At 60.9% G+C, this 11,003-nt stretch overlaps 1 protein-coding gene across 6 annotated transcripts in view; it reads left to right on the plus strand.

Annotated features, from left to right (window-relative positions):
* Window positions 1–10,790, plus strand: part of GPRC5C (G protein-coupled receptor class C group 5 member C) — a 12,147-nt gene extending 1,357 nt beyond the window's left edge. For 2 of the 6 annotated variants that reach the window (XM_034790023.1, XM_034790020.1), the window contains exons 2-6: window positions 472–556; window positions 2,837–3,893; window positions 6,612–6,706; window positions 7,433–7,579; window positions 8,544–10,790. In XM_034790023.1, coding sequence (XP_034645914.1) covers window positions 2,879–3,893; window positions 6,612–6,706; window positions 7,433–7,579; window positions 8,544–8,576 — 1,290 coding nt within the window. In that variant the 5' untranslated portion in view covers window positions 472–556; window positions 2,837–2,878 and the 3' untranslated portion in view covers window positions 8,577–10,790. Of the gene's footprint in view, window positions 1–340; window positions 557–975; window positions 1,302–2,836; window positions 3,894–6,611; window positions 6,707–7,432; window positions 7,580–8,543 lie in introns of those variants that run through there. The other 4 variants (XM_034790025.1, XM_034790024.1, XM_034790021.1 and 1 more) reach the window with 3 other exon arrangements.
* Window positions 10,791–11,003: the final 213 nt, after the last annotated feature.

Genomic DNA, 11,003 nt, shown 5'->3' on the forward strand with positions numbered 1-11,003 from the left:
GGAGAGTGGGGCTGGTGGGTTAGAAGGGGGGAGGCTGGGAGCCAGGCCTCCTGGGTTCCATCCCCTACTCTGGGAGGAGAGTGGGGCTGGTGGGTTAGAAGGGGGGAGGCTGGGAGCCAGGACTCCTGGGCTCCATCCCCAGCTCTGGGAGGAGAGTGGGGGCTGGTGGGTTAGAGCTGGGGGTTGGGGCTCCAGGCTCCTGAGCTCTATTTCTGGCTCAGAGGATAATTGTGTTTTGTGGTTAAAGCAGAGGGGGCTGGGAGCCAGGACTCCTGGGTTCCATCCCCAGCTCTGGGAGGAGAGTGGGGGCTAGGAGCCAGGACTCCTGGGTTCTCAGCCTGGCTCTGGGAGGGGACTGGGGGCTAGTCGGTTAGAGCAGCGCGGGAGAGGGGCTGGAAGTCAGGACTCCTGGGTTCTATTCCCACAGACTTGTGTGACTTGGGTGAGTGGCTTATCCTGTTTGGCCCTCAGTTTCCCCAGCTGTGTCAGGAGCGGAGTGACAGACACACCCTGAAAAGGGAAGTGCTGCGTGGAGGGAGGCCGTGGCTCTGTCCTGGTAGGTGTTTTATGGGGACAGGAGGGGACGTGGTTCTCTTCTCCCCATCTTTCCTCTGTCATATACACATGCACCCCACCCCCATGGCCAGACCAGGCAATCCAGGATGGATGCGGTGGCCACAGCCAGCCCCCCGGGGAGGGGGTGGGAGACGGAAATGCTGCCTGGCTCCTGTGTGAGTACGAGGTGCCTGGAACCGGAGAGGCTGGGGGGCAGTGGGGGCTGCCCACAGAGCCTGGGTCAGGCTTGTTTCACCGCCCACGTTCTGTGGCTCGATTCTGCTGTGAAACCTCAAAGAGACGTTTGCCCATGGCTGGTTTGTGCTAAGCACAAGGAAATGTGTCCTTCATGCAGAGCCTCACAGAGCGGGGAAGAGAGGGATGGGGATGGGGATGGGTGGAATGAGGGACCAGCCAGTGGAGGAAAGGGCTTGGGAGGGGCCTGCAATGTACTAGAGGGGTAAGAAAATCTCCCTGTGGGCTGGGTGCAGGGTGGAAGCAGGAATAGGGGCCTTTCTGCTCAGACCTGGGTCTGAAACCAGCCCGTGTGGAACCCAGTAGTAACCACCTGCCCCGTTCTGTAGGCCGGATCCTTCTCCCACAAGGCTCTGTCCTTGCTCCCCTCCCCGGACACGACATGCTGCTTGTAAAAGTCTGGAGAAAAATGGCATCAGTCTAGACTGTGCCAAACCAGCTCCTGGAGCGTGATGGCATCCAAGCCGTAGGAAATTCTGAGCCAGGCTGACGTACGTGGGGCAAACATTGGCATGAGCTTTACCCCGGGCCTGGGTTTGGCCTGCTAGGAGACAAGTGAAAGTGAAGGGATCTTTCTGTCCTGGGGTGTAAAGGGTTAAGTGCGGCGCCCGTTCCTCCGGAATAGGAAAGGCTCCGGAAAGGCTCCGTAGCTGCTGCCTGGGGAAGGGACGGATCAGTCCGACTCCCCAGTGCTTCCCCGTGTGTCCCAATGGCGAACCAGTCAGAGCACAAGCCTGGGAACCGGGATCTCCCGAGCACTTGAGTCCTGGATTTGCCACTGTCTCTCTTTGGGGCCTTGGATTCATCCAGCCCCTGCAGGCTTCGCTTTCCTCCTCTGGGAGAGGACAAAGCAACGTCCCTGGCGGACTCCGTACGATAACGCGCCTGTCCAGGGAAAGCTGTCCCGACGAGAATGAATCCATCATTCACAGCCACCTCTGGGGCGGAGCCAGAGCAGCCGTTTAACAAGGCACCTCCGGCCCGTTTAGGACAGGAAGCCACGTCCGTTTGGATCGGGGCGGGAGGGATTTAGGAAGGATGCGGTCCCCTAGACTGGGATTTGGCCAGAACATCCAGGCTGTGTGATCTTCAGTGATCGCAAGCGATCTCACGCAAACAGCTGCGCTTCAGCACTCCTAGTACCAGGGATCTCTACTGATTCTCCCCCTAGGGCACTGTGGGTCTCCTAGCCAAGCACCGGCCTGGGCCAGGCCTACTTAGCTTTGGAGTAGGGTGACCAGACAGCAAGTGTGAAAAATCGGGACGGGGGTGAGGGGTAATAGGAGCCTGTATAAGAAAAAGACCCAAAAATCAGGACTGTCCCTATAAAATCGGGACATCTGGTCACCCTACTCTGGAGAGGGGACACAGTTGCCAAGTCACATCCAGGAGGAGCAAGGTGCAAATCCAGGAGCCTTAACTAGGTGGTGCAAACCGGCCACCGTAGCATCCCAGCTCGCTGTAACTTCCACTGGGACGGGAGGGGCAGGGCGGCAAAGAAGCCAATTGTATTAAAGTCACGGCTCTTGATTTTGAAGAGTACAGCGGTGCCATTGCAGGGACGGGGTGGAGTGGAGCTGGGAATGTGACGGGGGAGGCGGGGATCAAGGTGGGGGAGTGTGTGAATCCCGGGGATACAGAGTCTGCCAAAAACAGAGCGAGTGGCAGAGAAGAGCAGGAAGATTGAGGCAGTTTGAGGCGAAGGTGCAGTCGGGTGGTTCTTGGCCTGGGCCTGCAGGACACGCTAGAGAAAGCACTGCGTGCAGGTGAGGGAGGCCGGGGCTCGGTGACTGGAAGAGCCAGGTGCTGCTGGCAGGTAGAGGGAGACGACCCCCCGAGAGCCTGGGAAACTTGCAGCAGGCCGTGGTGCAAGCCCAAGCAGCAGCCCGGGACAGGCGTCAGCAGCTGGAGAGATTCCAGCCTGGCTCCCAGGCCCACGCCCCTGGGGGGGTCCCGATCTCCAGGGCTGATGAACTGTTTTCTCAGGTTACCAACCTCTGTTTCTCCATCTGTCCAATTTTTACAGGCTCCTTGGGAACCCCGCCCGGTGCCTTCGTGACAGCCCAGGATGGCCGCGCCCTGGTTCCTGCCGATGTCCGTGTGGCTCCCGCTGAGCCTCCTTCCTGTGTGCCAAGCTCAGGAGACCCCTCCGTCCGGGTGCGGCACGGATCTGGCCTCGCTGTACTACAACCTCTGTGACCTGTCGGCGGCCTGGGGCGTCGTGCTGGAGGCGGTGGCCAGCTTCGGGGCAGTGACCAGCTTCGTGCTCGCCATCATCCTGGTGGCCAGCCTGCCCTTCGCACAGGACCCCAGGAAAAAGAGCCTGGTGGGGACTCAGGCGTTCTTCCTCCTGGGCACGTTCGGCCTCTTCGGCCTGACCTTCGACTTCATCATCAAGCGAGACTTCTCCACCTGCGCCTCACGGCGCTTCCTCTTCGGGGTCCTCTTCGGGATCTGCTTCTCCTGCCTGGTGGCCCATGCCCTCACCCTTAACTTCCTGGCCAGGAGGAACCGTGGGCTGCAGGGCTGGGTGACCTTCGGCGTGGCCCTGCTGCTGGCCCTGGTAGAGGTGATCATCAATGCCGAGTGGCTGCTTATCACCCTGGTGAGGAGCAACGGCCCCTCCCAGGACCCCTGCACCATGGCCAACGAGGACTTCGTCATGGCGCTCATCTTCGTCATGTTCCTCCTGTTGGCCGCCTTCGCCACTGCCTGGCCAGCCCTGTGCGGCCGCTACAAGCACTGGAGGAAGCACGTCGTCTTCATCCTCCTCACCACCTCCCTGTCTATGACCATCTGGGTGGTCTGGATCATCATGTACCTCTACGGGAACCAGCAGAGGGGAGGCCCGGCCTGGGACGACCCCACCCTGGCCATTGCTCTGGTGGTCAATGCCTGCGTCTTCATCTTCTTCTACATCATCCCTGAGGTCTCCCAGGTGACGCGGCCGGGCCCAGAGCAGGCTTACGAGGACAACATGTACCCAACCAGGGGCGTGGGCTATGAGACCATCTTGAAGGAGCAGAAGTCCCAGAGCATGTTTGTGGAGAACAAGGCCTTCTCCATGGATGAACCCGCCTCAGGTAGGCAGGAGAGCTCTGGCCAAGGGGGCTGCGGGCACTGGGGGCGGAGAGGCACCCGTGGCTCTGAGTGATTGTACCGCTGGGGTGCGGTGGTGGCGGTTCCACTGTCCTGGCACATTCCAGCTGACTCGGGGTCCGTCCTTCGTGTGCACACGCGCTCGTGCACACGGACGTGCGTTCCGTGAGCTGCCCGACAGCACCGTCCTATGGGAGCCGAGCCTCGGGTCAGGGGACCGGCCTGTGAGCTGTTCCCTGAGCCCAGCCCAGCCCTGCACGGCCCTGAGCAGCCTCCGCCCGCCTGAATTCCCTGGGAGCTGGCTGCATAGCACCTCTCGGGGGAGCTCGGCGCCGTGCAGGATTGAGCCCTTTGCGACACAGGGCGGCTTCCATTCCCAGTCTCCATTAGCCAAATATTTGGGACGGGGCCAGGGAGCGGTGGTGTTAGGGCTGTTGCCGCTGACAGAGCTGGCCCATCACGTGGACAGCGGGCTGTGAGCCGTGGCTTTGGCAGGGAACTGGAGGCTACGGGCCCTGGTGCATGAGGAGGGTTATGTCTGGCATGATACCCACGTGTCTGATGTTACCCCCGCTGAGGGTGGCGGGGCCAGTGCCTGGGGGCGTGACTGAGATCAAACTTGTTTGTTTATGTTCTCTAATTGTGTGACTCAGGAGGTCCAGGCTGCACCCGTGGCAGCTGCCTGTCTCTCTCCCTGCTCCGCTCCGGCCGCCTCACCCCCATTGCCTCTTCCACTCAGGTAGTGTCTTGGTGTGTTAGGCGGCGAGCTCTCTGGGGCAGGGCCCTGTGTGCGTGCAGCGCCTAGCGCCGCGGAGCTCTGATGCTGACGGGGGGGCCCAGGTGCTACAGCAATACAAACACCTCTTTGTGGAGCAGTTGTCAGCCAGGCAGCCTGCCCTGGTGGGAAGGTTTGTTGTGACACGGTCCATTCAGCAGGACCTGGACAGAGACCACCTGCGCGCTTGGATCTGGTGAGGGAACGGCCAGATATCTGCTCACTACCAACCTGGACCGGTTTGAAATAATGACTTCAATTGTTGTCGTTCCGGAAGCACACACAGGCTGCGTGCTGGCCTGGGACGTTTACAGCTGGGAGCCCAACTGTTTTCTCCCTTGTGCCTGTTGCCAAGAGCACAGCGTTCTTCACGGGCTTTTCCTCCGCTAAGAGAAAGTGGCGCTGCTATTTCTTCTGGCCTCCCCCCGCTAAGCCCAGCAACGTCCAGGAGACCCTGCAAGAACAAACCTGGGCGGTGCCACAGCTCCATCGAGACGCCGGACAAGAACAAAGCAGCGCGTGTAACCGAGGGCTCACGAGCCACCCTACACTAACACACTTGTGTTTGCCACGCGTGCGCAGCCCCCCCCTAACCAGCCCGTGTGCACAGGCCGGAGCTCCCAGGTGACCCTACGATAACAAACCATTGCTTGCGTGTAAATAACATGGAGTGGGGCTGATTGGCTAAGACTGCATGTGACTTAATTGCTGCTGGGACTGGGGCCAACCAAGCCTGGCCTCCAGCCCCCAGCTGCTCGCCCCCGGGGGGAGGCCCTCTTGTGAGTGAGCTCATTAGAACCTGCTTGTTCGTGCGGTGCCATAAACAGCTCCTTGCTTCACAGCCGCCTCCTGCTCTGTGGGGCTGGTCTGCGCACGCACGTTGTACCCCATTAATGACACCGGTCTAGGGAGGGGCCGTAGTCAGACCGGGACACTGGTGCTGGTACCAGTACCCGCTGGGGAATAAGATAGGAACATGGGAGTAGATGGGTCCCTGAGTCCAGTTCCTGCTGTCACAGGCAGTCCCATGTATAACCCTAAAATATCCCAGTATAAGGCCCCTGGAGCGCCACATAACTGCGGCCCCACGTGGGGTTGTACTGGTGTAACTCTCGCTGACGTGGCTCTCCCAGGGCGTGGAGCGGGCCTAAGCCAGCTGGTGCACTGGGCTGGGGTGGTCTAGGTTTGCCTGCCGCGGGGGGCTGCACTGGGTGATTTCTCAAGGGCCCTTCTAGCCCCAGGTCTGTGTGATTCTATGACTCAACAGTCTGTATGTCGCCTCCTGAGTGCTGCCACCTGCCCGCGCTGGAAGGCTGCCCGGTTGTTAAGGCAGCGTGAAAAACAGCACATTGATTTCAGTGGGCTTGTGTCCGACCGCAGCCATCGATGCCGGTGTCCAGCCAGGAGGTCCCTGCCCTCCGGAGAGAAGTCTGTCTACTCCCTTTCAGCGTGGCCAGTGGCTGATTAACGCACGGGCCCATGGGTCCTGTGCCCAGGAGCCCCGGCCACTTTGGGGGTCCCAGGAATGCCAGAACCTTGTAGAAGTGTGGGGGGGCAGCACTGGTGCCCGAACTGTGACCCCGTCCCCTGCTCCTCCTCTTCCCCGGGACCCCACCCCCTGGCCAGGCCACAAAGCTGGAGCTGGGCAGTGGTAAAAGCTGCCATGGGGAGCCCTGGATGGGGGAGCCTGAGAACAGCCCCTGACCCGTGTCCCTGCCCCCCTGGGAAGAGGCTGGATCAGCTCCCCTGCCGCCGCTGCTCCGCGCCTGCCCATGGTGACTGTGCCCATGTTAAAGTGGGTGGGCATGGGCCCCTGGCCAGGCACCTCTGTCCCCGGCATGCTGGGGGCCCAAATGCTCTGAGCACAAAGAACCCCAATAAATCTGACTCCACCTCTGAGCGTGCCCGGTGCTTTTTCTCTTTGCAGGCAAGAAACCGGTGTCACCTTATAGCGGGTACAACGGGCAGCTGGTGACGAGCGTGTTCCAGCCTACGGAGATGGCTCTGATGCACAAAGGGCCCGTAAGTCAGACCGGGACTGTGTGTGTTCTCCCCACATCAGCCAGCCGGTGGTTGCTTGCCTGGGTATTCCCTGGGCGCAGGACGGGATAATGTCCCAGCACAGGCCCCGCTGTCCGGCCAGGACACGAGGCTGTGGCCAAGCGAGGCAGGGTATGTCCCATCCCCGGCTCTGCTGCTAGCCTGCTGAGCTTCCTTGGGCAAGTCGCTCCTCCCTCTGGGCCTCAGTTTCCCCTCCCGCCCTCTGCCTGTCTGGCCTGTTCAGCCTGTTCAGCCGTGTGGGCAGGGATCGTCTCCCACGCGGTGACTGCAACGCCTGGCACGGTGGGCCCTGATCTCGGTTGTGTTACGGGAGTGAACTGAGCAAGAGACTGGTCCCCAGCACCCTGCCGTGAGCTGCTCCAGATTCCAGTCACGTTAGGGTGCAGCCGGGCACAGCCTGGCATGGTTGGGCTGGGGGCGGGTTGCACCAGGTGCTCTTTCCCTGGGCATCCCTGGCCCCATTGCAGATGAGGGAGGTGAGTGGACAGGCTGTGCACTTTCTACCTAGACTGTGAGAGCTGATTTGAATGGCCCCTGTTGGTGCCTGGAGAGCCCCTCCCTGCAGGGGCAGGGGTGGGGCTGGGTGGCAAGCCAGGAGACCCTTGGGGAAGCTGGGGGGGAGGTAAGCCACTCCGAAGTGCCAGCCATGTCTCTTCTCAGCCCTGTCCTCACTTGTTCTGTTTCCAGTCCGAAGGCAACTACAACGTCATTCTCCCCCGGGCCAGCGCCAGCAGCCAGGTGACCAGCAGTGCCAACTCCACCCTGCGCGCAGAGGATGCCTACGCGGCACAGAGCTGGCACGCAGCAGCCCAGAAGGATGGCAAGGGCGTCCAGGTCTGTGATAATGTGGAGCTGTGCCACTGAGGCAGCATGACGAGTGGTTACAGCAGGGGGAGCTGGGAATCGGGGTGGGGGGAGGAGGAGGAGGTTTGATTCTACTGCCACTATCTCCCTATGGGGCCGTCGCGCTCTGTGCCTCAGTTTCCCTACCTGTTAAATAGGGATTAGACAGACACCCCCCTTTGTGAAGGTGTTTGGAGAGCTCCCGGTGGAAATGCCTCCTGCGTGTAAGTCCAAGGGATTGTATTGCTACTGGGACCCGTCGTCCTTGCATCCTCTTGTTAACTCCAGCCTTCCAGCTGGCCTGGGGATCTGCAGGGATCGGAGATCCATCATGCTTCATTCGAAGGGTCTGGGAATAAAAACCCTCCTTCCACAGCTGGGGATGAGATTTCCCGGTTCCCTTGCGCGGGGGGTCAGGACTGGTGTCTCCGATGCAGAAACTGAGGCAACAGGCCTTGCCCACCTCCTCACTGCAAGTAGTAGCAGAGCTGGAATAGAACCCAGGAGTCCTGGCTCTCTTGCATGCCCCTCTTGCATTAGAATTCAGAGACGGTGGAAGTGGGCTGTTCCCCGCTCTCTGAATGCAGCGAGCCGAAGGTTTGTGTGTCCAGGCCTCTCCCCTCTCCAATAAATCCACCCTTCAGATGAAACCCCGCAAAGCCCTCGCCTGCGTGCGACTAGAACGCACTATTCTCCTTGGCATCGTGGGGTTCTTATCGCTGCCTTTCTGATGGGGTCTGACCTGTCCCGGCCAGGAACTGGCTCGTTTCTAGATTCTCAGAACAATCGGTTTGTTTATTTCAACCAAGGCCCAGACTTGGGCGTGTGACAAAGTGAGAGGCCGTTGGGCAAACCCCTGCTGACTCCAACTTGGCCATGTCTAGGGGAATTCCAGGTCTACGCTCCGGCTGTGCCTCTCAGCTGCGGAGTCCTGATCTCCGTCTCTCTGCTTTAGGCTCCCTCTCCGTACAGCAAGAGCAGGTGGTAGAGATCCCCGCCCTGGCTTCTGCTGCTCTAGAAATCACCGGCGATCCCCTTCCTCCAAAGAGGGAACCTGTCTCCTTCCCCACCCGTGGACAGTCAAGCCAAGGCCAACGACAGGAACTGATCCTAGAGCCTCCAGCCAGGCTGGGTCTAAGCCCAGGAGAGGAGAGAGAATCCAGCTCCTTCCCCGCCCAGCCATCCGCAGAGGGAATCCAGAGACTGCAAAACACTGGCTTGGCCCTCAACCCCGCTGTGCTATTGATCCTCCGGCTGGGGACGCTGGACTGCACAGGCTCCCTATGAGCTGGGATACTCCGGGGACTGCTGGGGTTGGGTCCTGAACGTGGGAACAGTCCCTCTTGGCAGCGTTCACCCTCCTGGCAGCGGTGAGCATGTGCTGCCCGGCGCCTCGTCCCCGTGGGAATCGCCTCTCGGCTGCATGAGCCACGTTCGCTTTGCTGCAGGGCCCACTCTCCCCGCTGGCTCCATCGATTCGCTCCCCGTCTCCTCCTGAAGCCCCAGGACAATCTGCCACTCGGTGTCCGGGTGCAGGAGAACCACCCGGCTGCAGGCTTCGAAGGCAGTAGCTTCACGTGGGAGACCGGCGAGCAGCTCTGTCTGATGGAGCCTCCACTTGCAGGGAGCCGAGCTGAGCAGGTCTCGGCTGGGACCTGCCTTGGACAGAGCCACACAGATCTCCCCGGCTGTTGCCCTTGGTGTGGGGCCCTCCAGGGGCTGCGTGGCATTCCCTGCCCCAGAGCCACGCCCATTCAGCCCAGCATGGAAGAAGCTGGGTCCCACGACTGGCGTCCTCCACAGGCCCTGCCCTGGGGTCCATTCCTTCCTGTTGCAAAGCCCGTGTGGTATCTTCCCCACCATGTCTTGGCCGGGAGAGCGCAGGCTCTGGCTGGGTCCCTGCCTGGCTCTGAGACGCGTTCTCTCGGTAAGCCCCTCAGCTGACGCGGGAGACCTCATGGTGCTTTCTCCTGGGCATCTCCGTCCGGGTTTGGAGAGCGAGGTGCATAGAGGTGTTTGCTCACGGATCTGCTGCACTGCTGTATGGGAACTGTCCGCAAAGGCTGACCCTTCTGCAGCAACTGCTGTCTGTTCTCCTGCCCCAGCCGGTGCTCAGAGCGGGGGTCTCCCCAGCCAGGTGCAGACTGGGGCCAGCAGCAAGATGCCCCATGCACATGTGCAGTGGCTCCTGGGGGAGCTGCTGCAGCCGGGTGCGTGCTGTGTGGGGAGCTGGCAACGGTCTCGCATGGGGGCAGGGGCAGCAAAACCTGGCAGCCCACTCGTGTGAATGTGCAGGTGGAGCAGAACTGGGGTTGGGGTCCTGTCCCCCTCCCACCCTGTGAGCACCCTGCGCTGCCAGCCAGCTGCTCTGAGACCTGCCATGGTCTCCCAGGGCTTCCTCTTGGCTTCAGCTGTCCTGGGATCCCTCCCCTCCTCCACCATAGGCGTGGAGCTGTGGGAGGTGTGGGGCTGGGGTCAGAATGCAGGCCGGGGAACCAGCAGCACCACAGCTCTCACCCCAGCCCTGACTCCTGCTGTGCCTCAGTTTCCCCATCTGCCAAGAAGGGATGACGGCACTGATCCCCTTCCCATGCCGCTGGCTGCGGAGAGGGCGAGTGATCTCCTGGCACAGAGTGAGATCAGAGGCAAGAAGCAGGCCGTGGTGTGGGGGAAGGGGAGGAGACTGAGTGAGGAAAGACCGAGATCCAGGGCTGTCCCAGGTTCTTGACAGCCTGGTCCGCCTCCCCCCTCTGAACAACCCTTTGGCCTCTTCTCCAGCCTCTCAGAGCGGCGCATTCAGGGCCTTCCTACAGGGACTGTAAAATCATTTGGTTTTTTACCGATCCTGCAATTGTATGGGATGGACGTGGCCTACATCGTGTGGGCTTGGCCAGTCCCTCTACCATCTTTGGTCCCTGACATGCAAAGGACCAGATTCTGCACTCGTTCGCCCCGGCGTCCAGGGGGAGCGAGTCCATGTTGGTGTCAGCAGCGGCGTTCCGGGATCACTCCAGTGCCGCCAAGAACAGGGATCACCCTCCCCAGGCTGGGTACCCAGGGCCGCAGGGGTGCTGGAGCGAGCGTGCTGTTGACTCGAATGTTATTCCCCCTCCCCCAGCGCGGAACTGTCCCTTTGCCTTTTCAAGTGACTTTTGGCTTTTTTTCGGTCACTGTGTGTGCAGAATAAAGCTGGTTTTTCCTACGTGGCGCAGTGGTTGGTCCCTGTCCGGCTCGGAGAGGGCAGCTTCGGTTGAATAGACGTGAAACGGAGGGGAGGGGGCGCATTGCACATGTAGGTCTGCTGGGGGGGAAGTGGGACAGGGAATGGGGACATCTTGCAGGCCAGTTGAGTGGAGGAGGGGAAAATTGGTTCGTGCCTGGGGAATTCACTTATCTCTCCCCCGCAATAACATAG

This window comes from Trachemys scripta, chromosome 14 (assembly GCF_013100865.1).
Source record: "Trachemys scripta elegans isolate TJP31775 chromosome 14, CAS_Tse_1.0, whole genome shotgun sequence".
NCBI classification, from domain to species: Eukaryota; Metazoa; Chordata; order Testudines; family Emydidae; genus Trachemys; species Trachemys scripta.